This window comes from Abramis brama (genome assembly GCF_963993115.1).
Source record: "Abramis brama genome assembly, chromosome: 13".
Lineage (NCBI taxonomy): Eukaryota > Metazoa > Chordata > Actinopteri > Cypriniformes > Leuciscidae > Abramis > Abramis brama.
This window is the reverse complement of record NC_139975.1, coordinates 20171024-20198468: the sequence shown is the minus strand read 5'-3', so window position 1 is coordinate 20198468 and position 27445 is coordinate 20171024. Positions and strand designations below refer to the sequence as shown.

At 37.7% G+C, this 27445-nt stretch overlaps 1 protein-coding gene across 1 annotated transcript in view; it reads right to left on the bottom strand.

Moving 5' to 3' along the window:
- The window catches only part of fat1b (FAT atypical cadherin 1b), a gene marked incomplete at its 5' end in the record, with an annotated part of 32102 nt that extends 8281 nt beyond the window's left edge, over positions 1-23821 (bottom strand). The window contains 18 exons of the mRNA XM_084133016.1: positions 1626-1814; positions 1955-2098; positions 2250-2387; positions 3009-3223; positions 3308-3697; positions 5878-6111; positions 7196-7349; positions 7504-7700; positions 8643-12701; positions 13190-13400; positions 13511-13786; positions 14955-15094; positions 15325-15390; positions 16767-16977; positions 17280-17594; positions 18005-18066; positions 19007-19321; positions 20560-23821. Coding sequence (XP_083989142.1) covers positions 1626-1814; positions 1955-2098; positions 2250-2387; positions 3009-3223; positions 3308-3697; positions 5878-6111; positions 7196-7349; positions 7504-7700; positions 8643-12701; positions 13190-13400; positions 13511-13786; positions 14955-15094; positions 15325-15390; positions 16767-16977; positions 17280-17594; positions 18005-18066; positions 19007-19321; positions 20560-23821 — 10578 coding nt within the window. The remainder of the gene's footprint in view (positions 1-1625; positions 1815-1954; positions 2099-2249; positions 2388-3008; positions 3224-3307; positions 3698-5877; positions 6112-7195; positions 7350-7503; positions 7701-8642; positions 12702-13189; positions 13401-13510; positions 13787-14954; positions 15095-15324; positions 15391-16766; positions 16978-17279; positions 17595-18004; positions 18067-19006; positions 19322-20559) is intronic.
- Between the last annotated feature and the right edge of the window lie 3624 nt (positions 23822-27445).

Genomic DNA, 27445 nt, shown 5'->3' with positions numbered 1-27445 from the left:
ATACTTCTCCATAACCTGTGCATACATACAGTATAGTTCAAAACTCCATGAAACCTTTAATATTTTCCTTTTATTCAAATTTTAAAATACATCAACTAACATTTTAAGCACTGAATAATATTTTTAAATGACAACTTAATCAAATAGAAAAAAAAATAAAGAAATGTAATCTATACACTAACATTTGGGGTCAGTGAGATTTTTAAAATGTTTTTGAAATAAGTATCTTCTTCTCACCAATTAAGGCTGCATTTATTTGATCAAAAAACAGTAAAATATTGTTAAATATTATTTCAATCTAAAATACCTATGTCTATTTTCTTACATTTTAAAATGTAATTTATTCCTGTGATGGCAAAGCTGAATTTTCAGCATAATTACTCCAGTCTTCAGTCTCACATGATCCTTCTGAAATTATTCTAATAAGCTGATTTGTTGCTCAAGAAATATTTATTATTATTATCAGTTAGAAAAAAAGTTGTGATACATTTTTTAAAGATTCTTTGATGGATAGAGAGTTCAAAACAACATAATTTATTTGAAGTAGAATTATTATATTATAAATGTCTTAACTGTAATTTTTGTTCAATTTAATGCACCCTTGTTGAATAAAAATATTAATTGGGGTGGGTAGTATATACAGTATATAATAAAATATAATATTAAAATAAATATAATATTAAAATAAATATAATATAAAATGACACATAATAATATAAATCAGATTTAAAATATGTCTATAATTTATTATAAAATTATGTGTTTAATGTATGCAAATTCTGTCAATATTATAGAACAGGCACAGGACCAGAAATTGTGGATAAGGTTTTCACTTGACTGCAATGACACTTGTTCAACACAAGAGGGAACTTTCAACACATAAATCTTTAAGAATGTCTGCTTCGTGTTTTTGATTTAATAACAAATGTATTTTTTAGGTTCACATACATAATGCTGTTCTCAGCCTACAGTACAAATCAGGCCATCACCTTCTAATCATGCATTGTTTGTCCAACTCTGAGTCAAGGAACCCTGCCATGAACCCAAAGTATTTGCAGACACTGGTTAAGTACCTTGAACCTTGTATTATTTCCTGATTTCAGACATTTTTTTGCTTCAATTCATTTAGTTGCAGAACCTGATTTCACCAAGTATAACATGTTCCTGGAACAACATCTTTGTTGATTCTGGAACAATATTGCAACCAACCAATCAGATTTGAGGGACAAGTTTACAGTTTATGTCAAGTTTAGGCTTACAACAAGGGTGCTTCTACATCAGTGTCATTCACCTATCATTTCCATGTGATTTTAGGGATAACTTATGGGTAGGGTTAGGTTTAGGGGTAAGGATATGGTTAGGATTGAATTTTCAAGGCTCAAGGCTCTCCTAATGCAACGTGCAAGGCTCTCCTAATGCTCTTTTTTAATTTCTAAAGAGAAAATGAACCTATAGAACCCCATTCTGATGAAAAAGTAACTTTTGCACTCTATCAGTGAGGTTTCTGGTCCTCTGGCTGTTTGTGAAGGACCCACTGGGATCTGTGAAGTTCAGTTCGAGAAACACTGCTCTAAAAGTCCCCTGAAGGACTGCTACACAACAAACGGACAAAGCTCAGTTCTCACCTGCACATGGAGTATGTGTTGGCCCTTTCTCAGTGGTCCAGCTGTCTTTATCACACCCTGCTGGTCTATGCTGAAGGGGCTTGTCTCATCACCCTTCAGAATACTAAAGGAGAAAGGAGGCCCATTTTGGGGGTAATCATTGTCTGTCACATTGAGCCGTAACACACTGGTCCCTGAAGGGAGATTCTCCTATCGAAGAGAGAAAGATACACAGAATCATTCCAACAGACCTGCGAGTTTACACCATCACCTCTCACTGAGAACTCAGGCATGGAGTAAGAAAAGGTAGGATTTAATTTTCTCTACTCTATAGGAGAGAGTGGTCTTGCCTGGATGATGAGACTATTGTTAGTCTGAGAGAAGACAGGTGGATTATCATTCACATCAGACACAGCCATGTTGATTACAGCGCTGTCGGATTTGGGGGGATTTCCACTGTCGGAGGCCAGCACGGTCAGCATGAAACTTTCTACCTAATTTAAAGGAGAAGAAAAAGATGAAGTCATCCTTGGCTTTCGCAAAGGAATTAGAAACACTGTTATCAAGACCTGTGAAGATCATTTCAAAGCCCACCTTTCCATAGTGAAGGGGAAGAAGTTACTTAAAAAGCTTAAAAAGCATTACCTTTTCCCTGTCCAACGGATGGACAAGTCGAAGTTCACCACTGACTGCATCCATGATGAATGGACACGTTTGGTTGTTGTCCTCAATGGAATAGTGGATTTGGTTGTTTAAATGGCCATCAATATCATTCGCTAGTACCTAAGGAAAAAGATCATTACACTTGATGAAAATCTGTTTATCTCACATAAACTATATGCCACATCTTTCTATACTGGCAAACCAACCAAACTTTACTTACTTACTTTAGCAATACTTTAGCAAACCAACCAAAATACTGTTTCATCATTTAATTAGATGTGCATACTGCTCACACAAAACTTGCCGGCACAATTCCAGGGTGTACAGAGTTTTTCATGCGGTTATTCGGTTGTTGTTCTGAGTGATTTTTTTAGCATGTTGAATTTGTTCTAATCTGTCTAAGAGTTGCCACTATGGCGAGTGATAAAGATGCGTTCCAGTGCTGGAAATTAGAAAAGTAATCAAAAAGTAATGAACTTTATGAATACTTTAATAAAGTAATTGAAAAAGTTACACTACTTATTACATTTTAAATATGGTAACTTTAAAATCTGTAACTTTTACATTTCCAAAGTAAACTTCCCAACATTGTTGATAGGTGATCGGCTACGTGACTGGTAAAACAGATCATATTGTGATGAGAAAGTGAACCTAAAACATAAAATACAAAACATAACTACCTACACTATGGACCACTACAAGGATAAGGTGTATCTTAATGCAAATATGCTAAACACTTACCGTCAGCACTGTGCTCCCGAGTCTGGCGTCCTCGCTGACTACAGCCGAGTAGATCTTCTGGCTGAACACAGGGCTGTTGTCATTGATGTCAAGGAGGTGAATGTTAACAGTTACTGTGTCACTGAGCGACTGTTTCCCTCTGGCGGTGGCTTTCACTGTCAGGTAGTGCTGTGGAGACACCTCATAGTCCAGCTGCTCCATCACAAAGATGTCACCTGCAAACACAAACATTCACTAAGTGATCCCCAAATCCATAGGGGAGTCCTCTTTGAGTGACTGTGTGTATATGTGTGTGTCACCTGTCTGTGAATCAATTCGGAAAGCTCCTTGCTCGTTGCCACTGGTGATAGAGTACGTTGTCTGGGAAGTAATTTCTCTGTCCCTGCTTGCAGCAAAGACATTCAGAAGCTTAGTCCCTACCGTAACACTTTCAGGAACTGTGGAAACGTAGTCCTTGCGCTCAAACACTGGTGGATGGTCATCAGCGTCCAGCACTGTCACCACTACAGAACTGAGAGAGGAGAGTCTATGGGGAGAGCCCTGGTCTGTAGCACGTACCCTCAGCACATGCATGGCCTTTGTCTGTCTGTCCAGGGACATTTCTAAACTGATAATTCCTGAGCTCTCCTCAATTGAAAACAGACCTCCGGCAGAGTCCTCAAACGAGTAACGTATTTTTCCATTCATCCCTGGAGATAAAGAAAAGGGAAAGAGTATTAGGAAATGCCAGTTTTGGAGGTCTCCATTAGATTTCTAACAGCCTGTATTAGATTTGTGGCAGCAAGGGACTGGGATCAAGTTGTTGTTGGTGGAAGAAGGCTGTCTGAGAGTAGTTTTATTCTATTTTCAGAATCCACTGAGTTCATTAAGTGTCCACAGAAGTCCCCTTTCCCTTTGAAGCCAGATTTTTTTTTTTTTTTACAGAAATGGTCAGAGTTTAATTCTTTATCAGTGATTAATATGCTGTTAACTCTGAACAAAACACAATATAGTAACAAAGTCTTGTATAGTAGAGTACTCTTCTAATATTTGAATATGCCAGAGCTGTGGCACAGTGGGCTGTATAAGACATGTCGGCTCGCAGGAAGCAAGGTTTAAGTCCACCCTCTCAAACCACTCACTTTAAAAAGATATCTTGTTAAATTTACAGTAAAAAACTGGCAGCTCTAATGAAAAAATGCCACATGAATAGGAGTTCATCGTAAGTGGGCTGTCCATAATACATGGTGTACAGTGTGAGCAGAGGGTCATAAACACAAAACCAAAACAGCATCAGGGTAACACATGACACTAAAATAATGAAATAAACATAACTAAATAACAGAAAATGTAACACGAAACATCCTAATGTACATTACTGATAACAAAAATAAAGGTAACTTGCAATTAACCAATAAACAGGTTTATACTGTAGCCTTTTTTTGTAAAGGCTTTTTTTTTTTTTTTTTAAGTGCTTCTTTCTACAATAGTCTTTATTCCACGAGAAAGAAAGAAAGAAAGAGTTGACAAAATCATTAGTTGAAAATTTGTTGAAAAAAAGTATTTAATAGGTAAAAGTGTCTTTAAAATGAAATTTGTAAGTGTTTTATAGTATATCCAAGGACATCTGGAGTACATGTACCTTTTTAAAAACCTTGGCTTTGGGCAGGTCTGAATTAACCTCATATTGTGACATAGGCTAAATAATGTTTGGGCCCCCGTGTCTAGAATGCCTATGCATAAATCTGGCACTGGCTTTGAGCAATAGAATAAAATGTACTGTAAACAAGAGAAGCAGTGGCCTGTGCTGTGATTTGGAGTCTTTGTAATTAAAATGACCCCCTTCCTAATGACAAATACGAAGTCTAAAATAAAGACACATTGCTGAGAAGAGTAAACATTTAAAATTTGGACCTAAATTGAGTAAGTGGGCAGAAGAATGTCATTATATAATTAAGTCATGAGTGGGTTGAAATTATAACATTCTGAGGAGAGCGGCTGGGCTTGCAATGAATCCCAAGTGATGCAAAAAATGTGTCTGTCCCTCTAATCTAATCCCTTCATGACATAGTGAGGCAGGAAGGCAGAAATATGATCTAATTGCTTCTTGTTGGGTTAATTTGCAGTTTATATACAAAACATACTTGTTCTCATCCTCATTAGTGCAATGAGAGCAGGCCTTGTTGTTGGTGTCGCCCGGTCGTCCAGCCTAATTGCATCTGACTAATTAACGCCTATGAAAATCCTATGATGACAGAGCTGAATGAATTGAAATTAATCACTTCACAATCTCCTCTCCAATCAGAAAATAATACTCGCAAACACATCTTGATGATGTTATTTCATGAAAGAAACGCTAATTACAAGACATCCTACCTGGCAGTTGTTTACTTTAGTTAGAGGCCACAATAATGTTTGCAAGACATATGATGCGGTTGAAATGATGATGATGCGAGTGATGATTGAAATGTTAAACAAGCAACAGGCAATGTGCTTGAGATGTCAAAAAGGAAAAAGCGATCTGAACTTACAAGGCATAAAAATTCAGATTATCTATATAAAATTAGAGTGTGGACTACTGCAAGAAAGTAATTGTTACCTTCGCAGGGAGCTAAGACAATTGTGCAAGAGTGAAGATTATACTAATTTGTTCCAACGTCATGGAACGCTACATGCTGAGTGAAGACGATAGTGATGAAAGGCCACACAGAGTAAAAGATGGCACAGACTAATGCAACTACTGCTCCAATCAGGTTACACTGCTGGAACCAATGACTGTACATCTAACTACAATCTAACAAATCTTTCTTCATTTTTGTATGAGGGAATTTGTAAAAACAAGGTTACCAAATAATAGAAACGGTTGCTTATGTTGAAAAGTTGTTCATACCAATATCTGCATCGAAGGCTTCTAGTCGTGCCACGCACGTCCCAGGTTGTGTATTCTGAAAAATGCTCACATGATGTGGGTCCGATGTGAATTTGGGGGCATTGTCATTAACGTCATCAACAGTGATGACCACAAAAGCTTGGCAGAAGCGATTGCCCCCATCCACTACACGCACAGTTAGGTTGTACACATCTGTCATCTCTCTGTCCAGGGTTACCAGCGTTTTCACTACACCTAGAAGAAAAATACAAAAATGTAAACTACCGTTTAAAAGTTTGGGGTCAGTTTTTTTTTAAAAGAAATTAAAAAACCTTACTTTTATTCAGCAAGGATAAAGGATACAGCAAGGACAATAAAGACATTTATATTGTTACAAAAGATATACTTCAAATAAATAAAGACTATTCAAATGAAGGTAAAAAACATTTTTCTTTTAAATTAGCATTTTTATCAGGCACATATGTTAATAAGTAATTTCACTTTAATGGCAATGATAAGTTTATTAGTCAGTTATTCAAATGATTATTTTCAAAAATGTCACTGATAAGAGTAAAATTAAAAACATGCTCATTTCAAAGAAAAATTGTCCGAAAAATGTCAGACGGACTTAGAGTTTTTTTGCATCTGAAGTCTTCAAATGCTGTTCTTTCTTATTTAACAAGAAATCCTGAAAACAATTTTCATCACTGTTTCCAATGAATAAAAATAAGAAATGCAGCAAATCAGCATATTAGAATGATTTCTGAAGGATCATATGACTATGAAGACTGCCATAATAATGCTGAATATTCAGCTTTGCCATCACAGGAATAAATTACACTTTAAAGCCTATTCAAATAAAATGTTATATTAATAAAATGAAATGCATATTTTGATCAAATAAATTAAGCCTTAGTGCGCATAAGGAGACTTCTTTCAAAAACATAACAAAATCTCACTGAACCCAAACTTTTGAACAGTAGTGTTTACGATACACTAATATATACTACATGTCAGCAAGAGAAGGATGGGCTCCCTCTGTTGAGTCTTGGTTCCTGCCAATGTACCTCTAAGAGAGTTTTTTCCTTGTTACTGTCATGCTTGGCTTGTTCACTTAAAGTTTTGAGGGATTATTTTATGTAAAGCGGCTTTGGAACAATATGTATTGCAGAAATCGCTATTCACATTGAACACTGAACGCTATAAAGTCAATAACGATCAGGACTGATAATCACAAGGTTGTGGGCTTGAACCTGGAAGGGATTGATTAATGAGCTACTGCCATTATGTCCTTGGATAAGATACTTAACCCCTTGCTTTAGATAAAATTTAATTTTACCTGTTTTAGTGTCAACTGTGAATGATTCAGCTCCGCTGCCACTCAACTGGTACGTGATTTCCGCATTTGACTGGATATCTGCATCAGTGGCTGAGACTTGAAGAATTTGTCTTCCAACAAGTGCATCTTCAGGAACAGTTTGCGCATACACATCCTGAGAACAAAAGTGGATTTCAATTTAAAGTGACTGAAGAAATGGGTGTTATCTAAAAAAAAAAATCATCTGTGAAAAATGTGCATATTCATTAAAAGTTCTCTGCACAGTCCAGAATAAATAACTCAGGGGCTAATGAATATACACATCATGCCTTTTCACAAACAGGACTGTTGTCATTTGCATCAAGGACAGTGATCTCTACGGTAGCCTTTGACTCAAAGGTTCCATCGGTGGCTGTGATGTTTAAAAGATAGAAATCTCTCTCCTCCCTGTCCAGGGTTTTGCTGACAGCGACCACCCAAACACCATCTGTGTGCTTCACATCAAACAGGCCCTGCGGGTCTCCACCTGAATACATTAAACAAAGAAAAATTAACTTTGGTCTAATCAGAAATATTTAATAAGGAGATTAGCAGTCAAATCATCATGCATTTAGCGTCATTCTAAACATCTTGGGGATTTTCATTGTATTTCTAGCTGCATACAAGATACTAATCAGGCGATGTAATGAAACTGAGGAAAATAACAAGATGCTCTGAATATCTCTAATCAGGGTCGGTATTATACAGAACACTCATATACATATCATAGATTATTCATAACATTCAGCAATTGAGCTGGTGGCATTAGTTCTGTAATTTCTTTCCAAAGGTTAATAAACACCTCACAAAATTGTCATGTTGTAATGCCAATACCAGTTTCTTTAAAGGGATAGTTCACATAAAGATGAAAATTTGGTCCATTTCTCACATAAAGCTATCATATGGCTTTAGACTAAGGGTTTTCAAACTGGTACCAGGGGCTGCAAGGGAATTGTAGGGGGCCAAGAAGAAAATATTTTACACCATGAATTTTTTTAATTGTAAAAGTTTAGGTTTTAACATTAAATATTTATTAAATATGTTTAATGCATTTTTTAACATTACTTTGTAATGATATGTATTGTGAAAAACGCTACAAATAAATCTGAATAAAATAAACAGAACTGAAAATGTTACGCTATGTTACAATAATAGACATTTGCCTTTATAATATGATGCATAATATGTAACACACAGTATCTTAAATGAAATATATATCTTAACATTTAAACAAGAGTTGCTTTAGAGGACTTATCACTTATTAGCTGAAATATAATGTACCATTTGATTTCATTGTATAGAAAAGAGCAGTCTGGACATTCTTCTTACAGGAACAAAAAATAATTACAGGGCATGAGAGTAAGACAAATAATCACATTTATGGTGATTTTAATCTCACTAGTTTTACTTGGTAGCATGGACAGTGTACCTGTGATAAAACAGCTGAACCTCCTGTTGATCTCCTCACTGTCAGAATCAACACAGTTGAGAATGGTGATAACTGTGCCTGGTGTAGATTCATCTTCTCTCACAGTACCTTTAAAAACTGCTTCAGCAAATAATGGAGGGTTGTCGTTTGAGTCCACAACTGTCACTTCTACAACAGTAGTGCCTGTCATGCGTAGCCCTTGGGCTCTGTCTGTGGCAACCACTGTGATTCGATATCGGTCTGCCTTTTCTCTGTCTATCTCTGTGAGGGTGGTTATCCAGCCCGTCTCACTGTCCACAGCAAACATCTCCAGAACATCAGGGTGCGCCTGGATTTCATGCAGAGTATAAGTGACCTGACCATTCAGCCAAGAATCAAGATCAGTGGCCTTGACTTGCACTACAGAAGTCCCTTCTGGTAGGTTTTCAACAATATATGACTGGTAGGGGAAGGACTCAAATTGTGGGCTGTTATCATTGACATCTTTGAGATGGATACTCACATCTATAGTTGAGACCATTTCCATGCCATCTTCAACGTCTCGGACCTGCACTGTAAGCTGATACCATTTGATAGTTTCATAGTCTAGTCTTTTTGTGAGTGCAAGCTTTCCAGTACTGCTGTCAATAGCAAAGACACCATCTTTGTTACTCTCTGGGGTGTTCCCTCCAACAAGGCTGTAGATCACAGACCGCTCATTCTGGGCTTGGAAGATATCCATCTCAGTTCCGACAGCCAGGTCTTCTGAAAGCTCCAACCACAGTGACGGCTCTGCAAACTTTGGGATTAATGTTTCAGGGGGAACTATTCTAATTGAAACAGGAATAATAGATTGCATTGGTGGGTTTCCAGAATCTTTAGCCTTCACAAAGAAGGAATACAGGCCAGTTTCCAGTCCAATTAGACTTTCCTTTGTGACAATTGCACCACTAAGTGGATGAATTTCGAAGTGCCCTGAATCAGAGTCAGCAGTGTAAATTATATCAGCATTACTTCCCTCATCTTCATCTACTGCAGATGTTTTGATCACAGTTGTACCACTGGGAGCATCTCCTGGCACAGTAACTTTGTATTCTGAGAGCCTGAATTTGGGTAAATTGTCATTCACGTCAGAGAGAATTACAATAACAGTACAAAAGCCTAATCGCCCACCGCCATCTTTAGCCATTAAACTGATGCTAATCACTTTCTCTTCTGGGTTTTCTCTGTCAAAACCCTCTACTGTGTGAATCCAGCCATCATCCTTGATGGTAAATTTATCATTGGCGATATCATTTACAATGATGAATGTCAATTGACCATATATCCCTGGGTCATTGTCAGTGGCTTCAACTTGTCCAACCAACGTACCAACTGGAGAGTTCTCAGGGAGCTCAAAAAGATACTCATCCTGGGTAAATGATGGGCTTTGTCTATTCTCAGCCATCACATAGATGTTTGCTTCAGCAGTACTTCTGAAAACACCATCAGTTACTGACAAAATTAAGCTGTAGAAGTGCTCAAGAGACTGTCGGCTGATGTTGGCAATCACAATTTCTCCACTTGACGCATCAATTGCAAATAAATTGTTGTCATTTCCAGACAAAATAGCATACTCCAGCTGTCTGGTTCCACGGCTGTCAGCATCATATGCTTTAACACAGGTCACAAGCTTCCCTGGAGAAGAAATCTCACTTATGGTGGCATTATAAAGCTGCTGTGCAAAAATAGGTGGGTTGTCATTAAGATCAGTTACATATATAATCACTTGGACCTCAGCAGACAGCTGAAATGCTCCACCATCAACAGCTTTTACAATCAGTTCATGCTGCAATTGCGTTTCATGGTCCAATAGTCCTGCAGTCCAAATGACTCCACTCTCAACATCTATTCTGAAGTGATCTGAGGTGGCTCCATCCTTTTCATACAACTGATAAAACAATACTGCATTGCTTCCTGTGTCAGAGTCCATGGCTACAACTTGTAACACAGAGGCTCCAATTACAACAGATTCAGAAATGCTAATATTATACACTGCCGCTTCAAATTTGGGTTTGTTGTCATTGACATCTTCCAATATGATATCTACAAAAACATCAGAGTTAGCCCCGGTTAGACAGTCTGTCGCCTGGACACTCAACCGATATGCGGGGTGAGCCTCATAATCCAATGGCTGGATGACTTCAATGAGTCCAGAATTGAAATTAATGTTGAACTGATTGAATGGGTTTCCTTCACTGATGCTGTAGACTGCACAATGTCCCGCAGATTGATTGGCCACGACTTGAAGTATAGAAGTACGAACTTGCACATTCTCAGGGATTACAATCTTGTAAAAAGGTCTTTCGAACACTGGTGTGGCTTTGTTTACCACTGAAATAATGACCTCTGCTTTTGAGAACAGTGGTGGGTTGCCTCTGTCTTGTGCAGTAATGTTAATGATGAACTTGCCAACATTTTCAAGCTCTAGAGGTCTCCTAAGAGATATTTCTCCTGACGGGCTTACTTGAAAATATTTATCATGCTTGTTCAAATAGTATGTAACCTCAGCATTTCTGCCAATATCTTTGTCCACGGTGGTCACCTTCCCGAAAACCGAACCCACGATTTTGTCAATCTGAACAACGGCGCTATTGGGCTGATCTATAAAGACAGGGGCATTATCATTCACATCCTCAATGTGCACTCGCACAAGCACATGGGCGGTTCCATTCAACCTTGACTCTTTTGTAACCTCCACAACGATTTCAAACAAATCCTGCTCTTCGCGGTCAAATGGGATGCCTGTGGAGAAAAGCACTCCAGATGTGCGTCCTATTTCAAATTTACTGTTAGGGTTGAGAATAGAATAAAACAAAGGCTCGTTTACTCTATTTCCAACTACAGAGAGGACTGCCAGGGTCTTCTTCTCCGTTGAGTTTTCTTGCACATAGGCGGTAACAATTTCCTGAATGAACTTCAGATTGTGACATTTATTATCTTTAACATTGACTTTCACAGTTGCAGTGCCAGTAAAACTTCCATCAAAAACCCGGATTGTCAGTCTGTACCTGCTCCGCAACTGTGTAGCATTTTGCACAAAAATATCACCTGAGGTTGGATCAAGCAGGAATTTGTTCCCTATGTTTCCATCTACAACTTCAAAGCGTAGTTTGGTGTCTGGCAGTGAGTCCTCGTCGGTAGCCTTTACTGTTATCACTTTAACCCCTTTGTAGGTTGGAAGGAGGAGTGTTGTCTCATATGAATCCTGAGTGAATTTTGGAGCACAATCATTGATGTTAATGACATGTATAGTCACGTTGGCAGTGTTTTGAGCAAACAAACGTGGCATCCCAGTGTCATGGACCTGAACTCTGAAGTTAAACACCTTTCTCTGCTCATAATCCAGGTTACTGAGAGTTTGAATAGCTCCAGTCCCAGAAACAATAGAAAAATAGTTATGAGCGAATGGCTCCATAATCTCATAGACAAGTCTGGCGTTTGACTGCTGATCAGCATCTGTTGCACGAACAACAAGTGGAACATTCTGAGAGGTCAGAGCCAGACTTCTGACAACAGCCGACTCACTGATGAAGCCAGTAAATTCAGGCTGAGTGAAAACAGGATTATTGTCATTTTCATCCTTTAGATGAATGTTTACTGTGACACTGCTCGACATTTCAGCCATGTCCGAACCTTGCACAATCAGTTTATATGACGAAAGGGTTTCAAAGTCCAGTTTTTTCCTTGTGATGATAGCACCAGAGTTTGGATTGATGTCAAACACACTGTTCACATTTCCCTCTTTGATCTGATAAATGATGGTTGATTGACTGAAGGCAGAAACTAAAGTTACAAAACTTCCAACAGGGACAGATTCACTGATTTCAGCCAATATTGAATTGAAGGGGAACTTCGGCTTGGTATTATCCGAGATAGTGACTGTGACCTGGACGCTTGTAACCACACTGAGAGGAGGTTCTCCTTTATCAGATGCTTTTATTAACAATTCATATTGGTCTCTGTATTCACGATCAAGTTCCCTTGCAACTGTTACAATGCCTGAAGACTGATCAATGTTGAAGGAATTTCCATGATTTCCTACAGAGAATAGAATAGTGAGAATAGAGAGCTTAAAAACAGATCATTTACATCTGATAAAAAATGCATTATTTGTAGTATTATTTATATTAGTATATATCAGGGGCGTGCAGTCCATATAATCTGTGAATGCTCTGCATACCCAAGCCATTCATTGACTTGCTAATTAATAACACTACAAATTACTATAAATTCCCTTGTTTGAGGTGTACCATAAAGCTTACATGATAAAAATACGTATGTAACTGTCAGTCATTTATTTATTTGCGTCTCGCTTATTATAAACCCATTCAACATATCTGACCAGGCACTTTTTTTTATGTGATGTGCCACCCAGCATACCCAGTTAAAGAAGTCACCGCTCGCCACTGGTATATATTATATATAGGATGTCCAGAAATGAATAATAGTTAATAACATTTGGATCGTTTTCCATTAACAATAAAATTTTCCAATGATTTGACAGTGTTAGTAGAGATAAGCTGTACCTGAATCTATGTTGTAGAGGATCTCAGCATTTAGGCCTTTGTCTTTGTCCAGAGCAGTGGCCTGTAATACCGATGAACCAATCGCAGCTGTTTCAAAGACACGGGCGGCGTACTGAGAGCTGGTGAACCATGGTACATTGTCATTACTGTCCTCCACGTTGATGATCACTCTCACAACATTACTTTTCACAGGCACACCTTGATCCCTAACCTGGAATAATATATATATATATATATTAACAACAATCAGCTGTTAAATGCAGTGTGGTTTTTATGCAGTTTCTTTTGTAGTGGACAAAAGAAGTATATAGATGGCCTTACCATTACTGTGAGAATATGTCTGTGCATGGTTTCATGGTCCAGTTTTTCAGCAGTGTACAGAAAGCCTGTCCCAGGATCAAGACTAAACTTCTTCAGGCTAAATAAGTCTGTGCTGCTCAACAGTGTGTATGATAATTTGTTCTTCTCATCTTTATCTGTTGCATTTATTTCCAGTATCTTCATACCAGGCTGGGTTTCCTCTGGAATACTTATCTCATATTGATTTTGTCCAAACTGGGGGCGATGTTCATTTGTGTCAAGAACTTGAATTATGACCTGTTTAACAAAGCACAATCCACACAGTAAATATTTTGAATATGTATTTGTTAAACATTTGTTATATTGTTATTATTATATTATATTACTTACATTATTTTAAGTATATGATTATTTATATTAACCATAATATAACAAAGGGAAAAATCTAGCTGCTTTAATGAAGTACTCCTACTTTTTTTTTTTTAAAGTTCTTCCAGTCAAAATCATTGCATATATGTCCAAAATCCACACTTAATCAAATTTAGATTTACATATTATTTTTGGAAGATGCATGTTTACTCAAGCAACAATAACGTACTCAGTACGTATTATTTGACCTTAGACACACATTTATTAAAATATTTAATTCACACAGACCCTGAAACTGCACACAAGTAAGAAGCCCATTATAGGATGACAAACTGTACAGAGTGCAATCTCCAGGAGGGCAATGCTCTCTGCAACAGGAGAGATGGACTGAGGGCTGAAACAGAGCTCTCTTTTAAAACATTACTCCCTCTCACATCATTCTTTGCCTCTGGGTCTGCTCACACTGATGGATGAGTCTCGCACTGTGACCTGATAAGGCTGGCTGGCTTGGCTGATACATGCAGGTATCGCCCAAGGAGAGGTATGTTCACACCATGACAAAAGGACAGTGGCAACTTATACATTAGAAAGACAGCAGTGAGCCTGACTTCAGCTAAGTGCGCCCAATAGTATCACAGTATGCAGGTGCCAGGGCACATTCCAGCTACTTGGGTTATCCTTTTTTTTTTAACATGAAATTTAATATTTTCTATTAAGCTTAAACCTGATATTTCTATATGTCATGTGTAGCAAGAGAAATGAGTGAAAGTTATACTAAGACACATGATCAAAAATATTCAAATATCAAGCATTTAGAAAAAAGCTAAATGATATGTTTCCTTTGTGACAAATTTAAACCTGGTATTCATTGTGAGACATGCAATCTTTTTAATTTTAAACTCTTTGCAATTTGAGCAGTGGCGAAATGTGTAGGTAATACTAAACAACAAAATAATTATCCTGTCAGAATACAGATCCACGCGTACACAATATGTCAAAGCAAAGATGTGCATAATTTCCTTATCTCTCCATCCAACTGATCCTATTTTACAATGCATGGGCAATTTCTTGGTAAGTGCCATTAAAGACAAAACACCTGAGTGCTGATGGATCTTGTTCCATCTGTTGCTTCAACGGTAAGGTTGTAATTTGACTGCCATTCAGCATCTAGAGCTCCAGCGATGATAATTGTGCCACTCGCCTTCTCCACATCAAAGTGGTTGCCAGCGTTTCCACCTTTTAGTACCAAAACAGACAGCAGCCACATATTAATGCTATTCACAAACAGGCAGAATTTTTGAATAATATAGAATTTGCATTAGCTATTAAAGTAGCAAACGTTCAAAGTAAATATTGTGCAAGATCGCTTCTACAGAATATGAATTCAGAACTCTTTCTGATATGTGACAGGAAATAATGCAAGAGCTGTGAGAAGATAGGAAATATTTCAATTTATCAGCAGATACCTGCTGTACAGTTCAGGTCACAAGCCATCTGTAGAATGTGAAAAGCTTCTTTAACATGTGTGACTCCTTGTGAAGCAAGAGTAGAGAAACAAGAAAAGAAAAGCAGATGAGCCAGACAAGGCGGCGGCAGAGGGGGAAAAAAACAGTTGAAAGCTGATTAGGGCAAAATCAAGGTTGGGTTATTGAAGATTATCTGAACATTGAACTTTAAAGAGCTGAAGCATCAAGAATGACTAGAGATTAAATAGCAAATACAATTCTGTCACCATTTATTCACCCTTTCTTCTAACCCTTATGATGTTCTTTCTTCCAAACATAAATGGAGATATGTAATGATGTTTTTTCCCCATGCAATTACAATGAATGGGAACTGAGGCTTTCAAACTTCAAAAAGCACCATCAAAATATTATAATGTGATGTCTTCTAAAGCCATTCAAAGACATTTTGTGAGGATTAAACTGAAGTTTAAATGAAACTAAAACTCAAAAATGAATTCTGTCATCATTTACTCACCCCCTGTGTGAGTTATTTGTAAGAACGTTGAAAAACAAACAACACTGGAACCCATTGACTATCATATATGGACAAAAACAGAGACATTCTTCAAAATATGTTTGTGGCGAGCAGGACGAGGCCGAGGGCCATGAGAGAACGGCGCGAGGCCGGTGGCGTGATTGATAATGAGCGACACCTGCGCAACGCACCAGTCTCGTATCTCTCATGGAGGAGCGGAAGCATAAAGGAGGACCGACTACAGTGAAGATCGAGAGAGGCCAGGCCTGGATTTATGTTGTGTTTTGTAATATGTGACAGCAGTCATCCGTGAGGGACTGCTGTCTTTACTTTCATTTTGTATTTGTTTATTTTACGTTTATTAAAGTCTTTGAATGTTCGCCGGCTCCCGCCTCCTTCTTCCCACAACATCTAACCTTGCTACAATGTTATTTTGTGTTACAAAGACGAAAGAAAGTCATAAAGCTTTAAAACACATTAGGGATAACAGAAATTGCATTTTTATGTAAACTATCACTCAAAAACATGATAGAAGTAACAATGTCCATAAATCATTTGTCATCAATTCTGGAGTTTAACTCACTGATTTTTTATAGCGTTTAACAGACCACTGGAGAGTAAGCTTATCAGTGAATAACAACTTAAATTTTAGGCTGTTCTTCACTTAAAGCTACCATATGACTTATAGGCTTGAAATGTATCGGATGAGTGTAATGGACACTTTCATGGAAACATTAATGATGCATTTGTGTCCGCTTTGAAGCTTGGAAACTCCTATACATTGCATAAAATCCAACATACTTGTATTAAATAACTCATGTTGTGATTCACTGAAGAAAGAGAGTCATATGGGTTTGGAATCACATGAGGGTGAATAGGTGGGTGGAAATATTATTTTAAGGCTGATTGTAGAGCTTTAGATCTTTACCTTTGATCGTAAACCATACAGGAGAGTCAATTGGCTGAGCGCTGATGACTCCCACCATATGGGCCACTGGATCATTCTCCATCACAGAGAATGAGAGCGGAATCTCCTCAAACGCCAGCAGTTGTTTAGCCAGCTTAGGCTTTGGAATCCACTCTATGTGCAACCGACAGATGGACGACTTTGAAGGCTTTCCATTGTCTGATGCTTTAATCTGCAAGACAGCAATGTGAGTGTTTTCTCCTGTTTTTTTTGACATAGACATATCAAGAGCCTATTTTTTAAGGATGGTAACTGTATGGGGCATACTGTATTTTTTTTGTTAACTGTATGTCAATAGGTGATTTCTGTCACAATATTTACTTAATTTAATTATCAAAGTTAACAAAATTCTCTATCATTTAGAAGCTGCATTCAAAATTCAAAAAATAATTTGTGTCCATTCATTCTGAAGCAGCAAATACACCTCCATTAAGTCTGTCACCATTTGGAGTCTAGGAATTGAAATAAACGTACTGTGAGAATATGATACTCCCCCGCTGAAAAAGCCTCTTTGGAGAACACAAACCCAGTTGTGTGCTCAATGAAGAATTTCCTGTGCTCTTCACCCTCCTCGATTGTGTATGAGATATCAGAGGAGGGACTCTCATCTCTGTCATAAGCAATCACTCGATAAATTGGCTCCCATTCGACTGCCTCTGGTCGTTCCACCAGCTTGATTTTAAAGGTCTTTTCCAGAAACTGGGGACTGTTGTCATTTTCATCCAATACGTTGACTATCACACGAACCGTTGTAGACTTGGTTGGACTGCCATCATCCGAAACAGTGATCTGTTTAAGAATAAAAAACAGATCTCAGGCCTGAGCGCTTGAGAAACTACTGCCAAAACAAACATGAGAGAGGCATAAAATATATTCAATTAAAGGTAAACTTCAATATCTCTTCAACATGAACAGTTCACCCAAAAATGTAAATTATTTTCACACCATCATGTTGTTTTAAACCAGTATGGTGTCATTTTTGTAATTGAAATACAAAATTAGAATGTCTCAAAAGAGTATTTCATTCATGAAGCAGACCAACCATAGTGCATGGATTACTTTTATATCCTTTTTAGAGCTGGGCATATTGTCACTTTGTTCTATTGTTGTATGAAGAAAAACAGCATGAAAATTCTTCTTTGACTTCTGTGGAAGTAAATACAATGCAATATCATCAGTTACAGGGTTCAGCAGCTTACTTCAAGAAGATGCTCTGCTTGCTTTTCTCTGTCCAGTTTCCGTGATGTGGTTGACACCAACCCTGTACAAGAAACGAAAAATGGTACATTTCAGTGTGTTTCTTCGTCTGACTGAGAAAACTTTCTATTAGTAATAAAAGATTCAAGCTGTTCTCCAGCCAAAAAAAAAGGGAAACATTCAGGCTTGACAGATAAAACTACCCTACATTTTGTATTCTTTTATGTTGCATTCCTTCATGTATTTTTTATTTTTTTGCAAAAGAGAAAAGAACTAGTCATAGTTTATGTAATACAGTATGTTCTCTGTTCCTGGAAACGCTAACTGAACGGTCATAATTATTCTCCAGAAAAACATTGAGTTCTCAATGTACCAACTAAGTTCAGTTTGTTCAATTGACTTTGGCAGCAAAATCCTTTGAAAAACTTTTTTCTTGCACTGTTGAGACCTTAAGCTGAGCTGACTGTGTGGCAAGTAATTTGGTGGAGGAGAAATCAATTGGCGCGTCAAATTAATTAGCTGCATTCATTACTTGTGCTGCTCAGTGAATGTAATTAACCAGCTGGTGTGAATATCAATGATGTTTAAAAACTTCAGGAAATATTTCATGTCAAAACGTGTTTTATGTTCAGAAAATGTGTTATTTACTTGTACATTTGTGAACATTAACATGTTAATGCTCATTAATTTTTCTCCCTCACAGGTATGAACATCACTCAAATTTTGCAGTTTATTAATGTCTATTGGTGTATATATTCAAGTACAGGGTAAAATGTTTTAAATTGTGTTCCCAAAATGTTCAAGGTGCTCCTTGTTGCATATGAAACATGAAGGGCATTGCTTTAAAAACACAGTCCCATTTTCATCATCATCATAATAATAATGCTAACACTGAAATAAATGTAAAAAATATGTAAAATGTATTTGAAATTCCTTATTTACTTGTTTAAAACACAAATCCACATGCTGGGATTTAGCAGTTTTGATCAGAAGCATCTATTTACCTGTCTGGGAGTTGATGGCAAAAAATCCCTGTGGATTTCCACTGGTTATTTTATATGAGAGATCATCACTTGATTCAGAGTCCAGGTCAAATGCTTGGATCTGGATGACAGAGACGTCTTTGGGAGAGTTCTCAGATACAGAAGAATAGTACACAGGCTCTGTTGTCAGTGGAGCATTATCATTGACATCTTGAACCTCGATGTAAACCTCCACAAATGAGGAAAGTGGCACAATTCCTTGGTCTGTAGCATAGACTGTAAGCCAGTAATGATTAGTAGTCTCACGATCAAGGGTCTCTTGTGTCCTTATAATGCCTGTGACAAAGAAAAGAAGAAGGAACATGTTGCACTACATGAAGCACTTTAAACATTTAGACTGAGACAGCACCAATGGTGCTGCTATAAAATCTTGTCACATGGCACAGGGAGTTTTGCATTGCAAACTCTAAAGTCTAGATAAGGATGAAGCCACCATACATAACCATACAAAGTAGGAACGTCTTACACATTGCTAATAATATTCTTTTTAAATGAAAACTGTAATCAACATACAGCAGAAGCAAAGAACGAATCTATTATCTATCAGGGAACTGAGAATTCATAACACAGACATTTGCATAAAAAATTAAATGTGTACAGGGCAGACATTATACATAAAATATTGAGTGAATAAGAGGGTAAGGGGAGATGAGGCAGCTCTTTTTGTTTCTCTGTTTGGCAGTGTCTGCTTTCACGCTGTGGGCTTTTTTCTAAAGGTAGCGGTGTGGCTTCTACAACTCAGTAAAACTTGATAACCTCTTTCCTCAGGGTGAGAGTGCCCAGCAAATCGCTCTTTGTTTCGCCCTCTTATTCTCTCTCTTTTTCATTTGGTCTCTCTCACGTCTTTAGATAGCACTATAGTACAAATAACAAAATTAAATCATTGTTGTTTGTTAAAAATGCATAGAGTGGACCCAAAGATTATTGGACACTTTTTTTATAGGCATGAAGAACATTTTAATAATTTAAATATTATAACCCTCTAAATAAATAACCCTTTTCCACTACAAAGAACCTTTTGTGCAATGGAAAGGTTCCATGGATGTTAAAAGTTCCTCATGGAATCATTGATGCCAATAAAGAACCTTTATTTTTTTTAAGAATGTATAAATTCAGTTCCCCTCAAGTTCACACAAGTGTCCTTGCAGAGTAACCACAGATGTAGTTCATCACATAAACTGTAACCATAATTTTGAACAATAATGAAATATTTTGCTTGAAAACTTCAATTACATTCACAATGCAACGAAATATGTTTAAATGTTCAAATACTTTTTGGAGCAATCTCTCATCATTCAATACAGAAGAACAAAAATATGACCATGAAAATTCATTTACAAGCCTCCATGGTATGCTCATTCAACATAGTGTTTGTTTGTCTTTAGATTTAGTGTGTAGATTCCTTAATACTACTGATGATTTACTTACAAATGTTTTGAATTAATAAACCCGATAGACTAATTTAATACATGTTTTTCCTTTAAAAAAGCAATAAAGAATACAAATTAGCTTACCGCTCTGATCATCAATGGTGAACACTCCAAGGCCTGAACCACCTCGTAAGGAGTAGCGAACTTCTCCATCCCTGCCGCTGTCCTCATCATGAGCTGTAACTTTCAGAACAGAGGTGCCAACTGGGATGTCTTCACTCACAGTGCCCCAGTCCACAAAGAATGGGAAAGAGGGGCGGTACATATTCTCATTAACATCCACGATATCCACTTGAATGAAGCAGGATGAGGATAAAGGGTTTGGCTTGCCTCTGTCTTTGGCTTTTGCTGTCAGATTATGTACTTGTCTTGTTTCGAAATCAAGAGTCTGAGAGACGTACACAGCTCCAGTCATTTTATCCACCTGAAAGTTTCCATCATCCCCATCTGTTAGACTGTATCTCACTTGTCCAGACAGGCCAAGGTCAGGATCGTGAGTTTCAAGCCAGAGCACCAAGGTGCCCACTGGAATGTCTTCTCTAACTCTGATATGGTATTGTTGGGGTATAAATGTAGGGGCATTATCATTCACATCCTTCAAATGAATGTGTAACAACACTGTTGATACCATTTTAGGCTCATCAATTGCTGCATCAAAAGCAGCCACCCTCAAAACAAACAATGGATTGGCCTCTCTGTCTAACAGCCCATTAACAGTTACAATCCCTGTTTCCTCATGTATGACAAATTTGTCAGTTTCAGTAAGAAACGAGTACCTAACCATTCCATTGACCGCTAAATCTTTATCTTTCGCTTCAAGCTGAATGATGTCTGTTGCCATAGCAGTGTCCTCACTTATTTCCACTGAATACTCACGCTGAAGGAACTCTGGACTGTTGTCATTGGCATCCAAAATGTTAACATCTAAAATATGAGATGAGGATTTCTGCGGTAAGCCGAGGTCATAAACAGTGATGTTGAGAGTGTAGCTGTCTGTTGTTTCTCTATCAAGTTGCTGGAAAACTTTAAGCCACCCTGTGTCAGATTCTATCGTGAAGCGGCTATCAAAATCTCCCCCTGAGATCACAAAAAGCAATTTCCCATTGAAGCCAGAGTCTGAATCGACAGCTCTTAGGAGTGCTACGCTTGTCCCTACAGGAAGGTCCTCTTTAACTTCTATTACAATAGGAGTGGACTCTATAAACTGTGGAGCGTGGCGGTTAACAGAATGGATGTCTGCGCATTCATCCTCTGCTTCTTTCTGACTGTGTAGTTTAGAGCCAAAAAGCAGCAGCCCTGCTAAAGTTCTCAGAACACCGGTCTCTGCACATTTGGAGTGGACATGTTTGAAAGCATTAACAACTGTTAGATTTAAGAACATAGGAGTACTTGATATTTCTCCATCGCTAGCAGTTATTTGCAGTTGGTGGAATGAGTGTTTCGCCGCATCGCCATCCCTCAGCGACTTTTTAAGTGTCAGCACCCCAGAGCTGGAATCCAATTCAAAAAGATTCAAGTTATTACCAGTGTCAATTCTGTACTGCACTACGCCGAGATCATCGGCATCAATGGCAGACACCACTATTATTTGTTCACCAACCCCTAGAGTTCTTGGCACAGTAACATCACAATCGATATTCTCAAATTGCGGCTTATTATCATTCAGGTTGGTGAGAGTGATTGAAACCACAGCCTCTGCCTCACGGCGGAAAGGGGAGCCCCAGTCTGAGGCTCGAATCTTTAGGGAGAATTTGCTTGGCATTATCTCATAATCTAGATCCTCTGCGGTGCTTATGACACCGGAGAAATAATCCACTTCAAAAGGCTGTTTGTTCACATTGACAATACTGTAGGTGACATAGCCATTTTCTCCGTCGTCTTTGTCATGAGCACGGACTGTTAAGATGCTGGTCCCAATGGGCACATTTTCGGCGATACTGGCTTCAAAATTAGATTTTTGAAAGGTTGGGGTGTTGTTGTTCACGTCACTTACACTGACAACCACCTTGGTCACTGCTCGCCTGTCACTGGTAACAACATCAAATTCATATTGACTGACACTTTCTGCTTTTATAGGTGTCGTGGTGGTAATAAGGCCTGTGTTTGGATTAATAACAAATGGATTCTCATGTTGTTGCATTTTAAATTGTAACGAGTATTTAATCTTAGAATGTTTCTGTACAGTTTTGACCATAACAACAGGAGAGAGAGGTGGCGCAAACTCACTAAGACTAACTCTATAGATGCTCTTCTCAAATGCAGGAGTCTCTGTGTATTCACTGGGCGGTCTCACCCTCACAACTATGGCTGAGGAAAACTTTGGAGGATTTCCCTTATCTTTAGCCTGCAATGTAAGATTGTACCCAAAACTATAACCCTCCCATTCCACTTCCTTGATGGCCTTGATCATGTATTCTTTGCTCCCAGGGTTTGTTCTGAATGTCTTGAACTGCTGGAGTGGATCTCCAGCTACGATGCTCAAAGAGGCAATCTCGCCGTTCTGCCCTTCATCACTGTCCTCCACAGTCACATATGCATAAGTGGGATCCCTGGTTGCGTTCCATGGAGTTAAGGGGACAGCTGTGACGACAGGTGCGTGTTCATTGGCCTGCAGAACGTGCACCTTTAGCTTTGCCGTGCTACTGCTGCTGCTACTCCCATAGAGCTTAAGACCTCTGTCCACGGCCAACACATCAATCTCATAAAGAGCCACCTCAGAGTAATCCAGCTTGCCTGCCAGAGTTATAACCCCACTAGTAGGATGAATGGCGAACATGTCAGTCCACTCTTTGAAGCTGAAATAGTACTCTCCGTTGGTGCCTGTGTCAGCATCTGTGGCAGAAACTCTGCCTATGCTTGTTCTGATGGCTAAGTTTTCAGGTACAGAAAAACTGTATGTAGTCGGTGAGAAAAGAGGTCTGAGATCATTCGTGTCCAGAACTTGTATTTTAACTTGTGTTTGTGCCTCAGCACCAGTATGTCTTTCAATAGCATTTACAGACAGTAGATAGTGGTCTTTTACTTCCCTATTGAGAGTGGCAGAATTCCCTCCTCTGGTCCTTATTCGCAGGAAACAGAAATTACCCAAAACATACTTCTCAGCTTTGAATAAATTATCATGGTCTCCGGATTCTATTAAGTACCAAATGTCCCAAGACTGGTTCGCCATGAAAATGCCCATTTTTATGGGGCATTCAACAAAGGTTTTTGCTGCTGAATTTTCAAATATCATTACATTGTAAATTGGATGAGTAAACTGAAAAGGCAATGCATCATCCAGTTGCTGGGCACCTAAGCAACTCCACATACACAGCATTACAAGATGGTTAATCCAGGATTTACCCATTGTGACACAGGTGATTACAGAGCCAACTGAAAAAAAAAACAGAGCAACAGGTGGAAGGAAAAACTGTAAATATGACATTAAAATAAATAGCACAATAATGTATCAATTCAACCCCCATGTGAAATTATTTAACCCTATAAAGCCTATACTGTATCATATTTTATACGTGAATTTATAAGGCCTCTAATTTATCAACATAATCAAAACTTTGTTTTCTACATGTCTTCTGTCATCTGATTGATAGTTTGTACATGTTTAGCAAGTAAATGGCATTTTAGTATAATTCTAAAAATGTCCACCTTCAGGACTTGGTCACGTTACTTTTTATAAAAGTCATTTTTGTTTTATTTTTAGATGTAAATTATTTTATTTAAATATTAGATATTTAAATATTTTAAGATAAATACTGGACTGATGCAGCTTAGGTTTACTTGATTATCCACACTTTTTTATTTTTTAAATATCAAGTTAAAATGTGACTGTGAGTCTGAAATATGATACTTCTGGCATTTGAGGAAAGTTTGCTACTGTACATCTCTCAATCATCATTGATTGCATTAAATGTTTCCCCCCCACAATAAAACTACAGAACTTTAATCATAAAACTAATCTAATATTAGAAACTAATAACTGATATTTAAATATCATCTTACCAAGACATATTATGGGGAAATATAAAGTGGCAGTTTATTCTTAAATGCAGTTTATGTAACTAGCTTGCTATACTGTTATAAATACCTTGGACTGGGCCTCTAAATAAAACTGAGGTGTTTTTCTCATTCTTAGTATAAGAATGTTATCTTCTTAGTATCTCATTCTTAAGTATAAGCTCCATATTCTCCTATATCATTGAGCAATAAAAGCCCAATTAAATATGATAGCTACTTAACAAAAACACTAATGTCACCCTTTTTTCTTTTTTTTCTTTTCTTTTTTGTCTAAACTGTTAAATTGAAATATATATTTATTTTGTCAGATTTTTATTTCAGGGCTACTTCAATACATACTTATAAATGCTTAATTCTGATTGGCCTATGGCAATATTGAGAAACACGCAGGAAGCGTCTGAAATCGCGTAGGCCTACGTTACTCGCAAAGCATGCATTTTAACCATTGACGAAGTACAATTTTACTACGAGGATTTTCGTGATAACTCTGGCACTTAAACTTGGACGTCCTGACTACGTTAAACTTGGTTCTATCTCCAATCGAACGGCTCCTCAACGGCTCAAGTGGCTCGAGTTGCTCGCCGCACACATCGTCAGCTCGTGCAGTTGCCTTGGCTACATCATTCAGGTATTAGTTTACTCGTAGTAAATTAATAGCTTATTTCTTTTCGTATTTATTTGTTTGTTTGGTAGTGTAACGTAATAAGAACGATAATGTAGGTCAGTGCAGAACAAACACGTGTATTTAGCGATAACGGCTTGATGACAGAAAATAGTCTATCCCATATAATTATTTGAATAAAAGGCTAGCCTAAATATGAGCTGAATAAAATATCAAAAATGTAGCCTACTGGTATTAAATGGTATTTTATTAACTGTATTTTATTTGAATTGATTTGAACAAGACTTTGTCAAGTTTTTGATTGCAAGCACATCGACAGTTCCGACTGAAAGACTCAGTTCTAAAGTTTGTCCTTATACTAAGCTCATTGTTAATGTAAGAAATGCACGCGTCTTATATAGGTTATACAGCCTAGCAGTGATCATCTTAGTAGGCTACAGATATTTATCGCGAGAGCAGATGAAGTTATGGAACTATTCTTTAAAGAAATTGATTTACCTGTATTATTATTTGTGAATAAAAGTGCATGGCTTTAGCTGTTACTTACCATCGCTGCAAAAGAATATTCGTGTAAATTAAGAAGCAATCCACATATAGGCTATATCAGGTATTTCCCAAATAGAAATGCGGTTTAAACTCCACATGAGCCGGAGAGCGGTGCCTCACACAGCTCACACTGATGCTGGATCATTACTGCTCCTCCGAGGAGTCGAGGACAGGTCCGTCTCGATCAGCCTCGATGATGTCATCAGTGTCAGAAGTAAGTTAAGTGGGCTACAGAATGGTTTGTGTGTGATCTGTCAGAAAAATATTTAAGTAACACATCAACAAGATTGTAATAATTCAACTACATGATAATTGTACACAGCTGATGCTACAAATAAGTGGAATGAAATATTTCGTTGTCATTTTGGACCACAGGGTATTTTCACCCTAATACTGTAGATGGGTGTGGTCATACTAATATGACAATAAATGAAAAATAATAAGTTTTATTTGTTTGTCTGTTTAATATTTATTTTTAAAAAAAAAAAAGGAAATTTTTGTCCTCTGAACTTGGTTGTGCTTGTCTTATGCTTGTCTCATTGCCATCATCAAACAATATTGTCTCGAAATTCTCACTTTTCCTCCATAATATTCCCTCTTTTATGCTTGATTGAGTGTTACCAGTTTTTACATGACAAACCTTTCTGATTTATTTTAAGTGCAAGGCATATGCTGAAATACACATTGCTTTAAATCAGTGCTGGTAAAATTAAGCCACGTGATTGTGTTTATTGAACAGTTGTTGTTTGTTTTGGGAAATAGATTGTAGTCCAAATGACATTAAGGAGCATTCAAAGTGTGTGTGTGTGTGTGTGTGTGTGTGTGTGTGTGTGTGTGTGTGTGTGTGTGTGTGTGTGTGTGTGTGTGTGTGTGTGTGTGTGTGAAGGGGTTCACAAAGGAAATACAATGGGGGGAAAGGCTATATGCACTTTCCTAATATCTCTTCCATCAAATCCAGAAACACCAAGAAACCTCGATATGCATCAGAATATTACTCCATAAAGTCCAGTTATTGTGCATTAAAAGTAACTTGCCAAGTGCATGGTAACATGCTTTATTTATAAATCTAGCAATAACAAAACTTAAACAAGCTAGACTTGCATACATGTAAAAACAGTTTGAATTTGTTGGACATTTTATTCACAAACTTGGTTATCCTCTCAGACTGGTGTAGTTTTTAAGATCCATTCAATAAACCACTGCCAGATTTTCTCCTTAATGAAAAACAACAGAATGCAAACCCTGCAGTTTCATTTTTGATTGTATTGGCACTTGCTTTGCAACAAGATGATACTCACAGCGTGGAAGCTGTAAGTGTTGCATTGATCGTTCATGAGTGGGAGGATATATATTGAATAAGCCTGTGAGCAAAACACTTTCGCTTTTTCATCTTGCTCTAACATGTTATTTGCATTCATCTCTGGCAAGAGACTACAGAGAAGCACTCTGCTGTTTTGAGACAATATGTGCTCTGTAATCTATATCCTCTCATGATACCGGCGGTGATATGCCCCTGTACAGTGCTGTTAAGTTAGACACAAAAGGAGAGATAAACACACAACACAGAGCCAAGAGAGAACCCATATTGCATCGTCTTTATTTCCCTAGCAGGATTACTCCGGTTCTCTGTAACGATGCAAAGAAGTGTGATGATAGCACACGGACATTGGTAATTAAACATGGAAAACAATCTGTGCAACACATTTACATAAGAAACTCATAGTCATGTGAAAATTAAGAAGCTGTATAATACCTTTCAAAACCTTTCATCAAAGTTATACATGAATT